Genomic DNA, 22,884 nt, shown 5'->3' with positions numbered 1-22,884 from the left:
GTGACTCAAAAAGAGTAGAGTGAGACAATGAAGGATGTCGCTGAGTGAAAAGATCTGGCCCTGTGACAAAGGACATCACCGCACCTCTGCCTTTCCTTTCACTGGGCAATGACCTCTTCAACCACTGAGAGGGAGTAGAATAGTGCCTGCCTAACTCCCTCACCCCCTTCTGCCTTTTATTCTCACACAGTCTTCAACTGACTTCTCGAAAGGATAGGAGGGAAAGAAATTGAGAGGTGTGTTTTAGACCGCTATGCAACACGGATCTGGATAGGCTGTGGGAGTGAAAGAGGGACGGAGGGTGAGAGAGAGGGAGAGGGAAGTTACAGTGCTCTGTTATTGCTCTCTACCATTCCCTCTCTGACCTAAAGAACTGAAAGGAGAGAGAGAGAGAGAGAGAGAGAGAGAGAGAGAGAGAGAGAGAGCAGAGCTTGTGATGGCTCTTGGCACAACTCAGTAGCCAGCAAAAGTGGACACTACAAGCGGGCCACACAGGCCAGAGGATAATTAGTGGATACGTCACTGCTTTAGTGCCTTTCCTCTAGGATTACCTTTGGTGTGACTACTGATTGCTCAAACCTGGAGACAACACAACAGCAGGTAAGTCAGCTTCTTCTGGGTTTCTCCTAATTAAGGCATTCTTAATCTACCTGCCCTTGTGTGGGAAACAGTCAAACACAGCCATGTGCTTCAGGCAAAGTAGAGCTTATCAGCTGTTCTGCTTTCAGACAGAAATACAGGAAACGTCTACAGGTGCTGCTGCTTAGATGTCATCAATTTATGAAGCTAATAAAGAATACTGATTGATAGAAATCCATTTGGCTTCACTTGAGCTGTGATTAGAACTGTTCTGCACTGTATGAATGAAACAACTCTTCCATGTAGCACCTACTTAATTCAGCTCATTTTTTATACTTTCAAATAATATGGATTTCAACATGTTGCATTAATTACTCGCCCATGAAAAGACAAGGCACTACTCTTGTAGCTGTTAATGGCAATACAGATTTGGCATTGTGACAACGCATACAGAATAGAGAGAGAGTCATGAATCAAACATTTCTCAATGAATTACATCTTATATTGCTGTATGAATAGGACCATTTAGTGTCAAGGCTTTTGTGCTTTGCATGTAGGAAAAGAAGCCCACAACTTCACCAGACAACAGGGGATGATATTGAGATATTAAGAATGTGGGAAAAAGAGAAGCAATTCATCTTATTTGTCTGTTTCATGTTTATAAATGATACAATGCACTCATATAGAAATACACATGTGCAGCCTTTTACCTCAACTTCTCCCACAGTTGCCAACCCCAACACCTCACTATTGCACCTACTGGACATACACCAAAGTACAAACACCTGCACCGCTGCTTAACATTGCAAAGGAAGCCCTTCACGAGCTGCAACAGGATGACATTGTTCATCCTGAATATTTATGGATTGTAATGACACCAAAATGAATTTCATTTCAACTGCATGAAGTCATCGCCCTTTCGGAGGAGACACATGGCTCTTGCTAGTCCATTTGTCAAGGCGCACATCACCTTGCCTCAGTAAACTAAAAAAGAAAATATCAAATGTATCTCACTTTCAGTGAGGGAATCTAATGCAGGTGTTGCTAACGCTGCTGTCAGGGTCCAGGGCCTCTGTGCAACCTCACCCTTCCTCTCTCCCCCTGTTGCCTCCCACCCTTTCCAGCTGATGTGGCCTCTGTGTACTCAGTGATATCACCACTGATACCAGACAAAGAGAACTAGTGGCCAGATATTACTCATTAACATTTTTGCGCTTGTTCCAGCTTTATCTAAGCTCATCCTCTCTAGCTCGGCACATGCCCTGCAAAGTCTGTGGAGCTCAATCAGCCAATGGCCCCTCAGGAGACAAACAGATTTGTGAATGTTGACTGGGAAGTTATCGTTCCCAGCTTGTAAATTAATCAGTCTTCCTGTAAATGAATAATATGGTGCCTGTTTGAACTGAAACCAAGCCGGCCAAGCTTGGGTGTTTGCCAAAACAGCATTGATTTGAGATGCACTAAATGTGTCACTGGCTTACCTCATGGCATTGCTATAGCTCTATGTCACTTGAGTGAACTCTAGTGACAGGTTGTTAATACTGTATTTAACTTGTGAGGTGTAGTGTTAGCTTGTGGATGAGATTGTGAGAAGGAAGGCCCTTTTTATGTGCACATAATGTCTATGTGCATGAACATAAACACAATATAATATATAACATTGCTGCCAGTAGTCTGTGTCTTCCCCATTACGTCTGGTGGGCCTCAACAACAGCTGCTGTCACTGACACAGGCACTGCTCCAGTCATATAAGGGTGTCTTGAATTCCAAAAATGCAGTTTAGACACATTTGGATATTTCACAGAACAGTGGTACATATAACTCATGTTCCCTTGGTTTAAAAATAAGTCCTTAAATGCCACAGCAACCCAAGATCTTCTCAAGATCATTTGATATGTAAGACGGCAAAGTATACTTGCTATTAACAGTAGATTGGTTGTTAATTGGTTATTGACATGTAGCAATATTAGAACTAGTAAGGTCAATCATGAAGTTCACATACATTACGAATGTTTCAGTTTCATATTTTTATTTTACAGAAAACATATATTGCACTGATGTAAGAGACATTTGAAATTCCACAAAATGAAAAGGTATTCCCACCCTTCCTACCCATCACATGCTTTTCGTCTTTGTTTTTTGAGGGGAAGTGACATCATTATGTCTCTAACAGTAAACTGGTGTGTGATGTTGACAGCCACCCAAAGATTTCATCTGCCGAGTGATGTCACTGATGCGGGGGGAGGGGGGCAATGTATATTTCCTGAATACACTGAGATAAGGATGACTGGTCTCTGTGGTTGATTGACCCTGAGTGCTGAAGACCAAATACCACACTGTAATTTCACAAATCTGTTAGTGAGACAGAGTTCTTCAACCCAATGCCATTTTAAACTTTTGTCTCACCTGTAACAATGCATTCCATTGTTTTTATGATAACTGTTTTTTTTTCTCTATGAAAAAGGTCAACAACAGACAAAAGAGCAGAGTCACAATACCAACACAAACAATACAAACGCTCACTTACAAAACTTAAATGGGTAGTGGTGGTGAAGATTTGGAATGTTGTGGTTAGCACTCCAGAGTGTGATATGTGAATGTCCTGGCCTCTAGGGTGCAGAAGAAGTATACAATACTTGTTGTGATAGTCTGGATTAAAGTGGTGTATCAATCGACTGACAGACCAACATTGCCATCAATGAAGCCATTCCACAGGCATGGCTAAAAACAGCTGCCTGATGCTAGAAATTGGTTAATATGAGCAGTGAGACTGAACCATGCAGTGAAGTTTTAAGTTGTCAAGTGTAAGGTAGAGCTCTGTTTCTCCTGCTTTTGCTTTTTGACAAAACAGGAAAAGCAAAGGGGTTATTATTTAAATAAATTGATAACGAATGCATCTCATTTAGGCACGCCAGTTCCAGGGTCCTTGAATTGTTCAATCAACAATATTTCTTTCTTCTATAAAAGGACCCTAAAAACTGGAAGGTAGAAAAACCAATTAATTCTGGGACCACTAACCAAGACAGAAAAGTCAATTCGTGGAATTCTGATCTAATAGGCACTTAGATGAGACATCAGACATATGGCAGACCCCATGACATTGTACCATATCTGAGACTGCTTCATGCATATGTTGTCTTGTTGTTTCTATTCATAGAACAGCCAGAACTTGATCTGATCCTTGATCTCCATGCCGTAAAGCTGATATCCACTCATGCCATTAGTCTAGAAGAATCTGGTGCTTGATAAGTCGGTTTCTGTTTCCAGACACTCTCAATAGACTTAATAAATGCTGTTGCTATAGAAATTAACTCATCAAAATAATGTATGTGTTCATTTTTCCAATCATGTATATTAAACTAATTATGACAGATGGAGGTGAGTCATGTATTCCAGCAGCTGCACAGTACGGATATACTGTGTGCTTGGTGACAGTATGTTGCTTCAGGACAGTGGGGTTGGCATGTTGTGTGACTGCATACAATATGCATCAAAGACTCCCACACACATCAGTGCGCATAATGCATGACCCAAATTAGAGCATGTTTTAACTTTAGATTGCTATCATATGAGTTCATAAAAGTAAATCAAAGTGAATATTTAACAAACTGCCACCAGCACAACTATCATACATGTCATATTTTATAAGTGACTGATTCAGGAACTAAACTGTGCTGAGCAAGTAAGCCATTACTGTGAGAAATGATATGAGGAGATGTACCTACATTCTTCTCAGTTCGCTCATTAGTGAAACCTTTACTGCTGAAGCTAGGCTCCAGTGAGAGGATCAGGTTAATGTGACATCAGGAGAATACTACAAGACGAAACCCACCACCTATGCTGACAGTATGGCGTACCAACGTTAGAGTTATTGTCGCTATGAGGTATTAATAGATGCCATCATTACACTAAAATGAGCTGTAAATGTTTGAGTTTTGTCCATGAACTCTCTTTGACAGTTCAATTTAGTGTTAATAGAAAAATTCTCCTGAAAAGTTTGTAGAATCTTAAGGGAATGTGTATGTATGTCTGATGCGATGTTGCTATCTGAGCAGAAAAGCTTCTTCATTTACCACGAACATGGGTGTTATGTAAAATCTGACCCCAGAGGTCACTGGCTGTCTAGGCTGGAACGCGCTGTCAATCAAAATACCGGAACAGACTGCAGCTTTGTACCCTTGCATGGGAAATACGTGCTCACAACACTTTCAATATCAGATGGATTGACTCGAAGATTTGAATCTCATCCACAGCTACAGTTTTGATTGAAATTCCGATATCTTGGCGGGCTGGTGTGTTTTTCTTGTCAGGACAGAAGAGCTTCTCGAGCGTACTGCATTTCATCAGTGTCCTCTGACAGAACAAGTTGCCAGTTGCTTGCATGCAAATAACATTTCCCTCTCCTTATTTAGTCACATTGGGTTTGGGGTGTGAATATATCAAACTCTCTGAAGTCATTTTTCGTCATGTTGCATTATTTGCAGCAGCTGCTGCCCTAATCCCTCATCTCTGACAAAGTAATTTGGCTACTGTCAGACTTTTAAAGCAACACCAAAGATTCTTTTGTACCTTAAAATAATGTTTCCAAAATTGTTTCAGCGGTTCATCAACTCGTAACAGGGTGAACGGCACTTCTGCATTCGCTTTACGGCCCTCTATCGTCTATAACCGCACTATGCAAGTTTGCCAGATCGGGTAGCGGATCTGTAGTTCGAGTGACACATAATGGTCACAATTCTGCTTCCAACCTATAGGGAGACAGAAGAGGAAAAGTGCTTTGGTGTTGCTTTAAGACCCAACTTCTTCTTTTCTTTACTCTTTATGTGAATATCACAGATGAGCATAATGTTTGCCAGTATTATAGCTTGAAATTTCAGGAGATAAAGTGTGTAAAGAGAAAAATAACATAACATATGTAGGTGTTAGCTGTTGTAGGGCTTGGAAAAGGGCTACCAAACCCCATCATGCGAACAGTTTGCATTTCTGCTAATCTTGCTAATGTTCTTGAAAGTATTTTACAGCTTTGTTACTGGAATATCTGCACATAAACAAACGCAGGGTTTAAATTCAACCTATATTGCATATACATAATTAGCATCCCCCTATCTTTTGTACCACTGAAGTATCACAAAAGCCACTTGAGTACAAGTAACAAATATTTATCAATGTATCTTTTTTGATTAATCAATTAATCACTTGAAATGTCAAAAGTTAGTGATAAATGCCCATCACAAGCAGCTATTGAAGATCACTGTATTCTTTTGTATGAAAAGCTTGAAGAAAACGGAATTTCCGACCAAAGATAAAAGTCATATATTGAACATCAGTGATATTCACTAACTTGCTGACCACTGACAACATTTTATAGCCCCTTTTTTAACTTTGTTCTGTTTGTGCCTATAAATACTCATATATGTGACAGCTGGACTTGCCCAAACCATGGGATAGATTTGAGATCGCTTTAAATTTAGGCTCAGGCCTTGACTGTGGCCTTGCTGGGTATTAGACTACTCTTTCAAATTAGATGGCACTATGGAATTGGATCCCGGGCAATCAGTAACATTGTGCCGATGGTTTACAAATGTAGATACCATAAATGTGTGGGGTCATTGAGGCGGGTTGGCGCAGACTTTAGAGTAAAGGCATATTGTCTGCCAGCTCTCCTTTATTTTCATAAAGACAACTGAGAATGTTGCATATCAGACTGGAATGCAGGCCACGTGCCTTTGGATTTCCCATTTGCTGCGCTGGAGAATTCTCTACAATCAGGACTGCAGTGGCCGGTCAAGGTGGATCAAATAGCAAAGACATAAGACTGAAGACATGTCATGAAAAGGCTTTGATGACAAACAGACTTTGTAGTCAAACAAAGTCTTGTCATCAATAGGGGCTGTGAAATAGTTGTCATTATTGCTATTTACTACAGCTGTCAAGGAAATGTGTTGTATGAAGCGCAGGTTTAACTTTGGAAAGTTAGACTTGTATCATTGAGTCCTTTTAATGAAATTTAAGGCTGCTATAATAATTTTTTTTTACCTTATCAATGGATAAAATGACAATGTGCAATATGAAAAGTGTTGCTCATAGTGACAAACCACAGAGAATCATCACCCAGCTCTGCAGCTTCACTCAGTTTTATGGAGCGTTTTAGCGACTTTCAGCTCATTATTTTGATTTTAGAGCCTGCGACTTTACTGGCTTAATTTACCATCTTCACTCTCACCAGTGTTTTTTTCAGATTCAGCAGGCAGCTGTTTTCAGCAAAAAAAAGCTCTAAAAACCAACTGTGAGCTAAGCAAACTACCAAGTACCAGCAGCATCACACAGGAAAAGTTAGCAGCCGATGCATTTAGTAGAGTATTTGGCAGCTAAAGATATTTCCTCGGCTGGACATGAACAGGACTCCAAATGAATGCTAATGTTGCTCCATGTCTGCTCAATAATGTAGAAAAAAGATGAAGGCAGATTAAATTAAGTTCCTACATGTCTTGGAGGTTAATATAGTTCAATCACCACCATGAAGCCCAACATTAAGAGAAATGTGTTCCCTCTGCAATAAATCAAAAACTATATTTGTGTGTTGATGTGGGTAGTTGGAAGGAGAGAAAATACTTTGCAAATATTTTTTGCATGTCAATAAGATTTGTTTGGGAATCCTCTTTACTTTACTGACCTTAAATACACTGATATTGTTTAGTTTAATAGATTTAGATGGTGAGTTCCTTTATATTTATTGAATTGCTATTAATTAATACCTTCTTACAGTCATTTAGCTCTCTCAGCTATAACTACGCACATACTCACACTCTCCTGCTTGCTCTGTTGAACTGGAGTGACACCACAAAATGAGACGAGCTGTTACAGTAGCTTTGCTGGATTGACATGGCATCAGCCCAGAAATATGCCTAACTCAGTGTCAACCATTTTGTTGCCGGCACATAGGAACTCTGCCCGACTAATTTACAGTACTGCACATGTTTCTATGTTTCATCACTCTTATGCCCCACTGGTGCCAGTGTTTGTGCCCTGCACCACTGGACTTTTCTTTGGTCATAACTCTCTGGCACTGCTTGAATGTTGAGATGAACCCTGTGAGTGCTCATGTACGCTGCTGTGCTATGACATTTGACTCAATGATAGTGAGCCCACAGCTGAAGCTTATAGTTATGGACAGGAATGAAGGCACTGCAATTAATCTCCAGTTAAGAAACAGCTCTGATTGAAGCCAATGTGCACTCACTGAACTCCTAGAACTAAGATAAGGAATGTTCTTAATGTGTTGGTTTGAACTGAAAGATGCATTCACTGTTATCTTGCACACTTCTCTCTCATGTGCTTGGGTCTTTTTCCTGGAAACAGAAGAGATTGGTTTTAAGGATCATTAGAATTCTCTGCAGTCTTAACTTCGCTGACCACTATTACAGAAGAACATTTTTCCTGATGTGAACCGAAACCGTTGATAGACTCGCTTTCAAAGCTTGCGGAATTGCATTTAGAATAGTGTAATTCCTCTTCTACAAGAGCACATTCACTTTTATCACCTTGTTTTAATCTAGTTAGACTGATTCAAATGCTCATTGATGTTTTATCTGTGCTGGTGTGTGTGTGTGTGTGTGTGTGTGTGTGTGTGTGTGTGTGTATGTGTGGTTTATTGGTGTTTTAAGCCCCCAATGTCTAATTCCAGGCAGCGCTGCCAAGAAGGCACTAGGATTAGGCAATGGTTATGGTTAGGGTTAGGGTTAAGGTTAGGGTTAGGTGCCTTGAAGTCAACGGTTGCAGCGCTGCCTGGAAGGAGACGTTGGAGGCTTAAAACACCATCAAGCGTGTGTGTGTGTGTGTGTGTGTGTGTGTGTGTGTGTGTACATGTATTGTACCATATACAGTGTGCATGCACAGTTGATGTGTTTTATATGCTATTGCATGCATCCAATCCTGTGCTTAAGAAAGAATGACATTTTGGCGAGCTTGCTCGGGATGTCTCAATGCATGATTCAGAGGTCAGGGTGCTATGACATCACCAGAGTTCTACGTTGGGGATTTTGGGGGCCGGGGGCGTTTTCTGTTTGTAATTAAAAGGCGCTGTTGATGTCATATCTGAAATCAATCATACAGAGTGCACTTGCTCAATGTCTCAAGGCTGTTGCGAGAGAGCTTAAACACACAGATGCATGCATACACACAAACACTTAAACACATTCACAAGGCAAACTCACCTCTATCTTAAAGTGATGGTTCGGAGTAATTTCACCCTAGGCTGCTTTTCCAGCTTATGGGGGGTTGTTTGGCTTGAGGTCAAGGTGCAAAGCAGCCTAGGGTGAAATTGACCCTTCGCTAAGCCACGCCCGAAAACCGCCACAGGCCAATCGTGGCTTAGCAACCGTAACCAGCTGCGGGAGGTCTGTCAAGCTTTCGAGCGAGGGAAACACCGTACGCCGAAGCGTTGTGCAAATCCAATACCCGGTATCCTAAAAGTTTGGATGGGGTGGTGGAATTTTTTCCCTTACCGAAGCCTAAAACCCAAGGGGAGAAAGGCCGGGCGTGGATCAAGCCGTGTGGGAGGCCCCATTCACAACTAGCTAAATGTCGACAGTATTAACAAAAACACATACGTTTGCTCCAAGGCAAGAACACACTAATGTTAGCTAGCTAGCTAGCTAACTCAGCACAGCATTGTTTGGAAATAATGACGGTTCTTTGTTCATAATACATATATTTGAACGTAAAATAAAGGACAATCAATCAGCGGACCGCGCTAGCTTGTTTCAAGCTCCAAACACATTAGATTAGCATGAAAACATGTCCCAGAGAGCGATCGAGTGGGTACATATCTGTTATTAACCCGTCCTTAAGATGATTAAAGGCAAGACGGAGGCTCACTGACATACTTTAAAATATATTTCAGCATTTTGTTAATCGCTAAAAATATAAGCAGGAGAATGTTATCATTGCAAAGTGTTCAAGCTAATGTCTTGTGTTTATTCCACACGATTTATGGATAAGCTGTTGGATTTATAATTATTAGATTATTTTCAAATGTCACTTACCCTGCTGTGCATGAACATAGATGTTCCTCAATTTGTGTGTTTCCCATTTGAATGGTCAGCGTATGACCATCACACCTCACATTATTGCATGACCTATAGGCTTTAGCTTCAATTTTGATGAAATTATTCTCTAATCGGTTGCATATTATGTCGTGGATATATCCCTCGAATGCATACTGCAGTCCATTTTGTCTTGCTCTCTCAGGTATTTCACCTGTTTGCCAAAAATGACTAATTATCTCCTTGGGAATGTCTGACACCGGTGCATACATACTGTAATAGACATGCCAGGCACAAAAGCTTGTCAGGCGTAGCAACAGTAACTAAGGAGGGCGGAGCTTAGCGAAGGGTCAATTACTCCGAACCATCACTTTAATGACCTAAAGTGCATCTTTGACCATTTCTTGCAGTGATTCCCAAACACTTGTTCAGCTAATTTGAAAAAAAGAGAATATCTTTTAAAAATGTATCCACGCATTTGTGTAAAGGAAGAAAATAAAAAAACATAAATATGATTACACGATGGGTGTGATCTTCAGTATATTAATTGTCACAATAACCAGTAGCTGACAGCTATCATAAGCTAGCAAAAAGTTTGCTAAAAGTAATGGATTAACACAATCGTTGAATTAGTTAAAAGTACTGAATCAGCTATTAAAATAGCTAGTTAAAAGTAATGGATAAACAGTTGAATGATAGTAGCTAAAGGTAATTTATAAACAGTTGAAATAGTTAGCTAAACGTAATGGTAAATTGATAAAATAGTTAACTAAAAGTAAGACATAAACAGTTGCAATAGTTAGCATCAACTTAAAATTAATTTCAAAGGAACACATTTGGATAACAACTTTCGCTCCTGACAAGGCTGTAGGGGTACGACAAACAAGTTTGCAAAACCACTGAAATAGTGCACTGTACGAGCAAACAACTCTGTAATGTTATTCTCCTAGCTCACTGTATGTGTAAGTAATCAAGCATGCTACAGGCCACCTTGTGTTTTCATAATGATAAATGTTGTAAAATTAAATTTAGAGTCTGTCATCAACAGATTTATTTTCAGGATCTGGATAAAATGTTCGACTCAGACTTGTAATGTCAGCAGAGAAGGTTAAGGCACCCAGGAGTGCCACAAATGTGCTTCCAGACCATCAACACTCAGCATGAGATACACAAGCCTTGTGAGAGAACGGGAATGCACACACCGTCATACGACACACACACACACACACACACACACACACACACACACACACACACACACACACACACACACACACACACACACAGTGCGGGTTAATTGTGGATATTTATTCCAGATTAGGAATGTTACATACTGTAGGGCAACATCATCCACTTGTAATCCTGTGTATGTGTACATTGCGTTTGTGTTTGTCAATTGAAACTAAAATGGCTAAAAATGGGATAAAAAGACATTAATGGTATGAAAAGAAAAGTAACATAACAAGAAATATTGTGCCAAAAAAACAACAACACAGGAATTGTACTATTTTCTTCTGTTCTTAGTGCTGGTAGAAGATGAGGACCAAAAGCAGCGGGGTGGAGAGCCCAGCCAATGGGGTGCGTGGGGTTCCACAGGGTGACCATGACATCAGCCAAGAACAGGAAGTGGGTCTAAGTGGGAAGAGCCTAAAGGCCAAAGTTCAGCAGAAGGAGGGTAAGGATAATTTGGAGGTCGAGGTGATCTCTGAAAAAAAGAAGATACTAATTGATTCCCCTGAGGATGGAGAACAAAGAGGAAACGTCATGGATCTGTCCAAAGAGGATCTGCTGAAACTGCTGGGGATAATGGAAGGAGAGGTTCAGGTGGGTTGGGTGATCTCTTTGACCTGCTGGTATATGTGCAATAATGAGGTAAAGGAAACATACCTTTGAAGGCACTGTGGATGAACACGAGGTCTGTTTGAATGGAAAGTGCACATGCCTTCATTGGATTGAGATTGACTGCAATTTTATGCACAATAGCTCCATCTTGTGGATGAAAATGGTAGTTAAACATGCCAGCGAAAATTGGCAAATGTGCCATGTGTTTAACAAGTGACCATTTTGGAGAAATCTGGAATCCATGAAACAAATGCTACATGGGTTTAAACACCCTAGAATGGGATGTACTATATTCAGAGACCTTTGGGCATAATGCCACATTCACAACACGTTTGAGGCCATTTTTAACGCATCTTTTCTCACATTTGCATGTCTGGCACAAAAACATTTGTGTCTCTTTAAACAGGTGTTCAAATAGAGTAAGCACACACTCTTCCTCCTCAAGTTATAATATGTTGTCTCTTTTGTATATCTTTATATTTTTATGTGATTTCAGGCCAGAGAAGATGTTATCTGCATGCTAAAGTCCAAACAGACTGTCCCAGAGGACCTTGAATCACGTTATGGATCTACGGCCCCTGGTTCGGCTCTCACGGCCCTGCAGAGGGACGGCTTCATCACTGGCAGTGAGCCGAATGACCACAGTGTCTACCAGAAGCCTATGGTTGAGGTCAGTTAGCAACTGTCAGTCACAGCAGTTGCATGTCGAAAATCAGCTGTATAAAAATGTCAGTGGTCAGCAGTTCAATGTGACATTCCTACACCTTGCAGTAGATTATTGGCATGTTACAATACAAATAAAATTAAGTTTGTATGTGTCGTCCTTGGTCCTTGCATGTGTTTGTGTTTTTCCCTGTGTGTCTTTGATTGTGTGCGTTGCTCTTTGTTCAGCTGGAGCGTCTGCAGGAGAAGCACAAGGAGACATATCGGAGGATGCTGGGTCAGTTGCTGCTAGCTGAAAAGTGCCACCGACGCACTGTCCACGAGCTGGACACAGAGAAACGCAAACACGCAGACTACATGAACAAGAGCGATGACTTCACCAACCTTCTGGAGCAGGAGAGAGAAAGGTGAGCAGGAGAGTAATGAGGGACCATGGAATTGCCACACCATTAACACATCAAGACAAACTTACTAATCCACTACATTTCTGTGGATATATAAAGTCATGTCTGATTACTGAAAAGTAAATATGTAAAGTAACAGCTTCCAAATGACTTTTATGCTGCTTTCTATTGGCACATTATTTCAAATATATTATTTTCAAAGTTGGAAGAACACAAACAAATGTCTCTCTCCGTGAAAGAGATGAAAATCTGAAGCAAGAAAAGAGAGCTTTAACCCTTAACCAAAATATAGGCATGTGTACACAATAAAATACATATTTATGTCAGGAGCATTTGTGTAACACAGTTCAATATACATTAACATACATAGAAATAGCAGTTTATTTTTTAATACTGACATACATTTTCATCATGAACTGTAATGATATGGAGTGGGAAGATGATAACATTGATTTTATATATATATATATATATATATATATATATATATATATATATATATATATATATATATATATATATAAGTGGTACTATGAGGCAATATGTGATGTCAGTAACAAATAATATTGCATATGAATGCAATTCCCTGGCTAAATAGACTGGTGAAAGACGTGGATGGAGTTATGGTGAAAGAGAAACAGGTGAAAGCAGTGGGGGAGGATAAGAGTGGTGAGAGAGAGAGAACATAAGAGCCAACATGGCTTATAAACCTAGTGTGGAACATATAAAGTGGACGAGGTGAGAGAATCCAGGGAGAAAGAGCGGCGAAGGAATGCATCGACATCGGAGAATGTGTGAAAGATGGCCTCATCAGTCAAGTGAATAACGCGAGAGGGATAAGGGGAGGAGAGGGGGGAGCTGGTTGCTAAAGTGATAACCTCACATACCTTCGTTTTACAGGGAGCGGGACAGAGTTTGTGGAAGAGAGGGGGGAAGGGAAGTGGGGAAGAGGTCAGGCTCTTTGCTGTGGGAAAGAAGGAGGTCAGGGGTAGAGCGGGGAGGAGACGAGGCCACTGGGTGGAGGAACAGGAGGAAGAACAAGTGAAGGAATAAAGGGCTTCAACAGGAGCGAATCTCCCATGACATCATCCGTGAAATGAAGTCATCGCCGAGGTTGCGACCTGGCTTGTTGGTCAAGAGGAGACAAGGGGCGAGAGGTTGGTGAGAGAGAGAGAGAGAGAGAGAGAGAGAGAGAGAGAGAGAGAGATGTACACACTCTCCAACATCAGAGAGGGAATGGTTACATCACTTGTGTGTGTGGAGGGCCTCACAGAGATCAAACAAGTGTGTTTGTGAATGTCTAGATGGCACTGAATGTGTACTGTAAGGGAGGAGGCCCTACTAATTAAAGTATTTACAGATGAAAGAGTTTGATTGGCTGTTGTGCGTTGGGGAATGTATTTTGTTGCAATTCCCATAACACATCCAAGTCCATTCTCACACAATAACCCTGAGAGATGGGGATGCATTCATTACTGTAAGTTAATATGTGGTTTGCTATGCATGCTATTAGTAGTTTGCCAACAGGCATGATGTGTGAGGGAGACAGAGTACGAGAGAGAGCATCTGTAATGTACTGCATGTAACGCAGACTAGAGACCACTTCCATGCTGTATTTCATGAACTGTCAAAACTTCAAACGGCGAAAGCACTGACTACCTCTCTTCCTTGAGCTTTTACTGCAGGACACAGGAAATAGACCATAGAGGTTAAATCACAGTCATGACAGCTGAGCTGCCATCACACGCCAAAGAGAGGGCTGGGAAATGAGCAGCAACCTTTGGCTGATTTCATGAGACAGGGGAAAAGGGTAGTCATGATTTAAAACATTTCAATGAAGAATTTGTTCTGAGATGTAAATCAACATGCCTAAATTAAGTTATCTAGCGTGAAGCTGGGTGTTTTACGATTTAAACCAAATTGGTTAAGGAATTTATATTATGTGTGCAACTTACACAATTTGGGTTTTGTAAGGCTGATTACATACTATGGCCTGTCTGTTGACTGACATTTGACTGAACTTGACTCCAAAACATATCTAACCTGAAGCTAAATATTTGCACGAATGAGCACAGACATTGAGCAGAGCTAAAACCAGGAGATGAAAGTCAAGATTTTTGGTTTTCACTTTGATGTGCAGGCAAATTTGTGCATTTTACCACTTGAACAAAAGTAGATATGACAGTGCAGGTGGGCCTTGAATATAGTGAATAGAATAGTCTACAGCCATGATAGCTGCCCTGTGTCATGGCAATCCAGCCGCATTCACTCTGAGTCAAAGTGGTGGACCGATCGACCGACTGGCATTGCCGCCCTTAGAGCCAAGCTGCTAGCATGGCTAATAAAGAGAAGCATTTTATGGCTTTAGTTTGAAGCATGTGACACAAATCACACGTGAACTACCACTTAACTTTCACTTGATCCCTGGTTTGCATGCGGTGACCTCCTTCTTATGCCAGGTTGTTTCCAGCAGGTTCCTTGGCTCTTGCACAGGTCGCCCTCTGTCACCTCACAGAGAAAGTGAAGAGGATGAGCTCTGCTATGTCTTGTTCTGTCAGCACCTGCAGAGCCCAGATTCTTCATCTGTTGCCATAGAAGGACACAGAACTGACTTCGGATTCATGGATGAGCTGATGCCAAAACACAGACAAGCACATATTGTGTAAAAACAGATTCAAAAACACACAAAAGCATTACTTTCTACAAACATATCTGCCATGTCTGGTATCTGTTTTGACATTCACTCTCTCAGGTGAGATGGAAGCATGTCATCACCTCGTCTTTATCAATATGAGCTCCTTCCACCATCTGGGTGAGAGTGAAGAGAGAAAAGTCAAAGGTCTTGTGCCAAACATCGGCAGGAATGCAGAGGATGGGCACAGGAGAAGCAGTTTCTGCTGGTAGCCATCAGCCATTAACACCCTCTTAGACAACAGAGCAATTTATATGTCAAGAAGTGAAAATATTTAAGTGGCATGGAGGTATGTGCAATGATTAACGGAAAAAAAACTGCTCACATGTAAAGTCACGCACACAAAAAGGTAAATGCAGACCTGAAACTGAAAACTAAAATGATTGTCATTTTAAAGCCTTAAGAGAAAAGCTTCACATTATTCCACCATCTGTCAGCATATCGTGTACACACAGTATGTGTAGACTTATTGTGGTCGTCTTTAAATAGTTCAATGTCCACTTTGCTTCTGATTTCTCTCTTTTAACACCACATCAGTCTTATGTACTGTATGCTATCACAGACTCTCTTGCTTAATGCTTTGTATGTGTCTAGAGAGGTCATTACTGTACAACACAGTGTTTTGACAGCTTGTTGGCAGTTCATGTCTGCTTCAGTCTTGGCCTCCAAACATAGAGGGGCTGCATTGCCTCTGAGCGAATTCCCCATTAAACATGGGATGAGATGTTGTTCCATGATGAAAAAAATTTTCTCTCGTGGATGTTGGCTTATGGATTGCACCTGTGTATTTGCTTAAGAAATGTGTTTTTTACTTACACGCACATTTCAGTTGCCTAAGAAGCTGATCATTTAAACAACGTTCTTAAACCTACAATGTATTTGAAGGACTAGATATACTGTACACAGCCAATTTGTCCATAGTTATTTCTTCCTTAGAAACAGAGCCACTGACCACTGGAGTCAAATGCCACTGACATCATGACTTCGACCTTTGCATGAAAGTAATTTTAGAGTGCCAATTTCTAGGGTATCAGTGACATCTGACTGTTAAAGCATGAATTTTAAGAGCTGCACTCTGAGATCTGGATGACTCCTTTGTACAGTAGCCAGACCAACTGATCCCACTTGGCAATGAAGGCTTCTGGTAATCTGAATCAATGTAGATGTTTACTGTCACTTGCAAACTGACAATTAACATTTAAAGGTTCAAACTTCATTCATTCGCAGAGATGTGGGGTTGTGAAAACTGGTTTGTTATAACATTACCTGTATATACGGCTCCATGGAAAAGTCAGGGCATAGCCCTTCATAAACCTACTGTCATGGTTACATATCCTCCCAGATCTTCTTCACCTCAAGGGAGACATCCAACTTAGCCATATCTGCTTTCCTCATCACATGTAGACTTTGCAAGGAACCCGGTTCAAGTCCAGTTTCCCCTAGAGTGGAACTACAGCAGACGTTCTCTCCTGTCTCAGTAGAAAAAGGTCAAGATATCAAAGCTCAACTTGAATTGAAAGCCAATGCATAGTAATGGGTCTTAAGCAAGGACTTGAACGTTTCAATGGTCCGAGCTGTTCTTACATGAATAGGTAGACTATAGCTTCCAGTCCACAGAGGCAATATCCTGTGCAATTTGGAAATATAATTTATTTTGCACCAAACTTGCACTGATAATAATAATAATATTTTTTCATTACTTGTAATACCTTTGTAAACTTTCTGTTAAAAAGTGTATAGTTGATGTTCCTCAAACATGCCATGTTTTCTGAAAGTATGAAAATTAGTGGGGAGTTTTGCAAAACACTCCTCCTGTAGAAAGAGTCCCACCCCCTTTCACAGTGTCTAAAGCAGAGCAGCACAAACACTCTCATATACACATCACTGCCTTATATGGATGAGGTGACATCACTCACTAAAGGTCCTGTGGTGCTCCACAGTATTTACCGTATTCACCTAGTATTGTCCTAATAAGATGCCTGGAATGTGACGGTGGAGGATCGATGGAAAAGGAGGCCTCTACTACATGTTATGTGTTCTCAGGGGATTTTGTATAATGGCAAAAATGATTTATGTGCTGATTGTCGAGCATCCATAGTGGGTAAGTTTTAAATGGGGTTTGTTGTAAAGTTTCTGAGGTGTTGTGACTACATCCACAATAGTGGCTATTGAACATTTAGAGGTTGTTTAAGATATAGATGCACAATGTTCCTTGTTGTGCTGGTGCCTACATTCATTTGGTTTATTTTGCAATGCAAAAATGTTCATGCTGAATATTGTATGTCCGTGGGAGTGTAAAAGGAGATGATGCAGCTTTGCATTCAATCTGCTTTGCATGTATTTTGTCGGAGCCGGAGATGAGAATGGGCATGAGCAGCATAGAAAGAAGCTGAGAGAAAAGAAGACCACTTGGTGAGGGGTTGTTAGTTAAACTTTCACTAGCAGATTATATCCCAATAACAGTGATGGAAATAGCAGGAGTATTTGGGAGTTGTAATGTTAATCTTTGCTAGTTTTCCCTCATGATCTTATTGCTTCTTCTGTATAGCATGTATGATCTTTCTTTTATTGCACAATATACTGTGTATAATAATCAGTTGTTCCATCAAATTCAGTTTTTTGTCTCCGATAGATAAAAATGGCATCAAGTGTTGGACTCAGTTTCAGCAGCCAAATTGAATATTTTGTGTGGTAAAATAGTCAGTTACTGGATTTCTGTGAGTGATAATTAAATACTTATGTTCAAAGCAAACCATGTATCTTGGGGGTATGTGTTTTGAGATTATAATTTCAAAATAAACACATTGACACTGAAACCAGTCTTGTCTAGTCAATGTATGTAAAGAATCGGGATTATCACTCCCTATCATTAAAACATTAATTGGGATAAAATTGCTTCCCGGAATATAAGTAATTTCCATGCCATGATGGCAAACACAGATATACAGTTACTCGCTTCAATAAAACACCAAACTAATGCCTTTCCTTTGTTTTCCCCTTTACATTTCAGACTGAAGAGGTTGCTTGAAAACGAGAAGTCCTACCAGGTGAGAAAGGAGAGCGAGCACTCTAAACGTCTGGCCAAGGTGCGAGAGGAGCTGGTTAAGCTGAAGTCCTTTGCCCTGATGTTAGTCAATGAGCGACAGCAACACCTGGAGCAAATGGATCAACAGAGCCAGCGGGCCCAGGAACTTAGCCAGCAGCACCAGCAGTGGGAGCAGGCACTGAGTGAAGCCAGGGAACGTGCTCAGGAGGATGGCCACAGGGTGCTGAGCCTGGAGGCTGAACTTAAAGACAAATCCGCCAAGCTTACCCAACAACACGAGGAGATGAGTGCCAAGCTGGCCAGTCAGGAGATCCACAATCGTCAACTAAATGCCAATCTTTTAGGGCTTACGCATAAAGTGGAGGAGCTAGAGGAGAGCAACAGGGCTCTGAGGAAATCTGAGGAGGAGCTACAGGAGTTGAGGGAGAAGATCAGCAAAGGGGAGTCTGGCAACTTCAACTTGATTACTGAGTTGGAGAATTTACGGAAGCGGGTGCTGGAGATGGAGGGAAAGGATGAGGAGATTACCAAGACTGAAAATCAGTGTAAGGAGCTCAGAAAGAGGCTACAAGAGGAGGATAGTAGGAGCAAAGACCTTAGGCTGGAAGTGGAGACGCTCCAGAAAAGAATGATAGAGTTAGAGAAACTTGAGGGTGCCTTCAGCATAAGCAAGGCTGAGTATGCACAGTTACACACTGCTCTAGAGACAGAGAAGGACCTCACCAAAGAGCTCTCAGATGAAGTAGTAGCTCTCAAGATCCGTATGAAAGAGGTAGAGTCTTCTGAACTCAAGTTAGAAAAGTGTGAGCTGAGCCTCAAGGACGACTTGAGTAAGCTGAAGTCATTAACTGTTGCTTTGATGGAAGAACGAAAGACCCTAATGGAAAGAATGAAGTCAGATGAGAAGAAAAAGGACGATTTGAGTAAGATGGTCACAGTTGAGCAGGGAAAAGTTATGGAGGTGACTGAGAAATTGATAGAGGAAAGCAAAAAGCTATTGAAGTTGAAATCAGAGATGGAAACCAAAGTAGAGACTCTATCCATAGAAAAGGGGGAGCTTAGCACAAAGCTAGCCTACGAAATCGATAAAACTAAGGATCTTAGTTCTAAGGTCAGTCAGATGAAAAAGAGGTTAGATGGGTTTGAACAAGCAGAAAAGCTATCAGTAAAGAATTCAGTGAAATGTGAACTAAGCAGAATGTCTGACCCCCTCAAAAGAGAAGACAACAAAGTTAAGGAGCTGACATTTGAAATTGAACGCCTGAAAAATCGTCTCAAACAACTTGAAGTAGTTGAGGGAGATTTGATCAAGACAGAGGATCAGTACGACATGTTGGAGAAAAGGTTCATGACCGAACAAGACAAAGCCAACATTCTTTCCCAACAGGTGGAGGAAATGAGGGGCCAGATAGCACGGAACAAAGCAATCGAGAAAGGAGAGGAGGAAAGCCAGGAAGTAGACCTCCGACAGCAATGCAAAAGAGAGGAGGCCAAAACCAGGGAACTGCAGGCGGACATCGTAGCCCTCAAGGAGAAGATCCATGAACTGATGCACAAGGAAGACCAACTTTCTCAGCTCCAAGTGGATTACTCTGTCCTGCAGCAGAGGTTCTTGGAAGAGGAAGAGAGAGCCAAGAACATGGGCACTGAAGTTTTCCATCTCACCAAAGAATTGGAGATAGCAAAACGTCATAGTCGAGCACTGAGGCCCAGTTTGAATGGGAGGAGGATGGTGGACGTTGCTGTGACATCCACTGGAGTACAGACAGAGGCATCATCCACTGGACCAGCAGAGGAGGATACCCCAGCTGTGTTTATCAGGAAGTCTGTTCAAGAAGAGAATCACATTATGAACAACCTCAGACAGAAGTGCCTGAAAAAGCCAACAGATAAAAGTGGTGTTGAGCGTTGCCCTTCATCTAGCAGCGACCTGGGTGTGAAGAAATCCTGGATTCCCTGGATGAGGAAAAAGGACAACACACTTCAGGAGTCCAACTTGGGGAAGCCAATGCACATCAATGGAGATCATTTGCCTTCTGAACTGACTATGTCCCAAAAACAAGGGCAGCCTTTACACATCCGCGTAACACCAGACCACCAAAACAACACGGCCACTCTTGAGATCAGCAGCCCCACTGCTGAGGACGCTTTCTCTAGTTCAGCTCCCCTCAGCCCCAATCCATCTCAACCTAAATCCAGAATCACAATCATTCCCACCTACTCTGCTCCAACCCACAAAAGAAAGTCAACCACTGGACCTCATGGCCCTGAAAGAGCCAAGTCTCCAGTCACCATCACAACAATATCCAGAGCCAAGTCTCCAGAAAGCAGCCGAGCCCCCTCCTCTGCCTCAGGAAGGCCCTTGTCCCCTGTCTCTATTATGACAGTGAGCACTGCTATAGTCCCTGAAGCATCTGTCTCCCCTGAACCCCAGGAGATGACCATGGGCCGAGCTGTGTATAAGGTTACCCCTGAGAAGCAGATGGTCCCAATGCCTATAAGGAAGGGTCACAACAACACTAGCATCATCACCACCACTGATGATAACAAGATCCATATTCATCTAGGCAACAGCATGACCTCAAAGATGGTAGTCAGGCCGGGGCCTGCTGCAACAGAGAGCAAGGAAATTACCTTATCAACTGGGACAGTTTTACGCTCCCCCCGCCAAATCACCACCACCGCTGCCAGGACCACACAGAGCAAAGTGATGAGCACGATCACAATTTGCCCTGTTACATCCACCACTTCCAGACAAAGCATGGTAAGTTTTGCTTAAAGGTTCTGTTCATCCAAATTATGGAATAACGTGTTTCTTTGAGATACCTGCCCAACAGCAATTTACTCTTGATATAGCAATTTACATAAATATTACTACTAGAAGTACTTGATAACAAAGAAACCAGTAAAAAAGTAGATTCGGTAAAAAGGTAGTACAGATGGAAATTCCATTCACTTCCATTCTAGTGACTCTGAGGCACCTCTGGACATCTTGTATTTTTGATCCTTACAAAATGTTTGCTTTTGCTGTTTTTACAATGTGAGGCATTTACCAGGCTACATTGACTACGAAAAAAGTCAAATTGTCGTTTTTTGCACATTAGTTTTTGTACAGCTCAAACAGACAAGATGTTATATTTAGCTTTAGAGGTGATGAAAGGATTTTGTTACTTTTCGATAGAGCCAAGCTAGCTGTTTCAAACTGTTTCCAGTCATTGTGCTAAGCTAAGCGTCTGCTGGTTGTAGGCTTACACAGACATTAGAGGTATTGGTTTTCTTGTGTAACTCTCAGGCAGAAAGTGAATAAGCTTTTTTCCCAAAATGTCAAATTGTCTCTTTAAGGTTCAAGTCTTGGTTTCATATTCTATATTATACATTTGAGGTTTCACAGGGAAAATCTGTTCACTAACAGCTTCATCTCTAAAAATGGAAAATGATGTAACCCTGTTGATGTTTCAATGGACCTTATAATATGCTCTTTGTGGATTAGATAGCGTGACAGAAATGTTCCTATGGGCAGGCCTAAGAACAGCAGAACTAATGATGTGGCATTTTGCCACTTTGCTACAGTCATGCAGTAATTTATAGTTGTTACACAGTGTTTACATTCACAAACAGCCATACAGGGCTCAGTGCCCTCTGACTGACACAAAACAGCCTTGCACCAGTTAACAACACACTGAAATATTGCCTGGACAAGTGCTCACCCACTGCGATTGAAGTGAAAGAATGAATAAATATTTACATTTTTCATTCACACAGTTCATATAGCACATATGATCAGTTACACTGTTTAGAAATTCAGAATTCCTTTTTTTCTGTAATGGGTTTTACCTCTTTTTCATTATTTACTCTTAACGTTCCCCTCAAGTGCTCCTCTGTTTTTTATGTTCCTGCCTGAGAAACTGTACTCTCTCTTCTTATTGTCAACAGACTGGGCACGATGCCCAGCCACCTCGCACAGGACTGACCCGCATCCCAATGTCCAAGAGCCTGAAGACGGGGAAGGCTGTGCTGGGATCCCTGGGGATCTCGGGTGGAGTGAAGCTGGAGTCACGAGCTGAGAGTCAGATGAGGATAGAAGTTAAAAAATCCACTGTGAATAGCCATACTTTACAAAATGGAGGAAAACCCTGATTGACATAATAGTACCAACAAAATACTTAAACTTATCTATGGTGCTTCAGAGAGATTTAAACAACAGAAAAAAAAACTGATGTCCTTATACAACTCAGCTAGACATTACAAGGCTCAGAGGCATTTGTTTTGTAATTAAACAAGCCATTTCTAATTTTTGTAAAGTATTTTGTACTTTGTACTGTTTCATATTCATTTCTGCCATTTAAATTGAAACATATTCTCTGTATTTACAGTGTGTATTGTGATAGACATTTGGGTTAAATATTATACCAGGCGCTGTTGCTACCTGATTCTTGCTTTGAGTGGATGTCTCACATATAAGGAGTTTGTTGATAATATTTTATAAGTAAACATTATAGGTCAAAATACTTGTTTTCATGTAAATTATGTTTATTTTTGTCTGTAAAGGATTTTTATGTATTTTAAATAAATGCGATTGCAAAGGGTAGTGTGACATGCTTATTTATGAAGGCA

General features: G+C 41.1%; 1 protein-coding gene across 1 annotated transcript; it reads left to right on the top strand.

Moving 5' to 3' along the window:
• Positions 1-386: 386 nt before the first annotated feature.
• On the top strand, positions 387-22,856 carry LOC144535578 (filamin-A-interacting protein 1-like). Its single transcript, XM_078278115.1, has 6 exons — positions 387-600; positions 11,148-11,447; positions 11,962-12,135; positions 12,357-12,535; positions 18,235-21,034; positions 22,204-22,856. The coding sequence occupies exons 2-6, from the start codon at positions 11,160-11,162 to the stop codon at positions 22,405-22,407; spliced, it is 3,645 nt and encodes a 1,214-aa protein (XP_078134241.1). The 5' UTR covers positions 387-600; positions 11,148-11,159; the 3' UTR covers positions 22,408-22,856.
• The last annotated feature ends 28 nt before the right edge of the window (positions 22,857-22,884 follow it).

This window comes from Sander vitreus, chromosome 20, assembly GCF_031162955.1.
Source record: "Sander vitreus isolate 19-12246 chromosome 20, sanVit1, whole genome shotgun sequence".
Lineage (NCBI taxonomy): Eukaryota > Metazoa > Chordata > Actinopteri > Perciformes > Percidae > Sander > Sander vitreus.
The sequence above is the reverse complement of the archived record's forward strand: the minus strand, read 5'-3'. Positions and strand labels throughout refer to the sequence as shown.

Bases quoted from the DNA above. Each gene is read 5' to 3' on its own strand.
- LOC144535578 (XM_078278115.1), top strand. From the start codon at position 11,160: ATGAGGACCAAAAGCAGCGGGGTGGAGAGCCCAGCCAATGGGGTGCGT. The intron at 11,448-11,961 runs GTGGGTTGGGTG...ATGTGATTTCAG, and splicing joins TAATGGAAGGAGAGGTTCAG to GCCAGAGAAGATGTTATCTG. The intron at 12,536-18,234 runs GTGAGCAGGAGA...TTTACATTTCAG, and splicing joins CTGGAGCAGGAGAGAGAAAG to ACTGAAGAGGTTGCTTGAAA.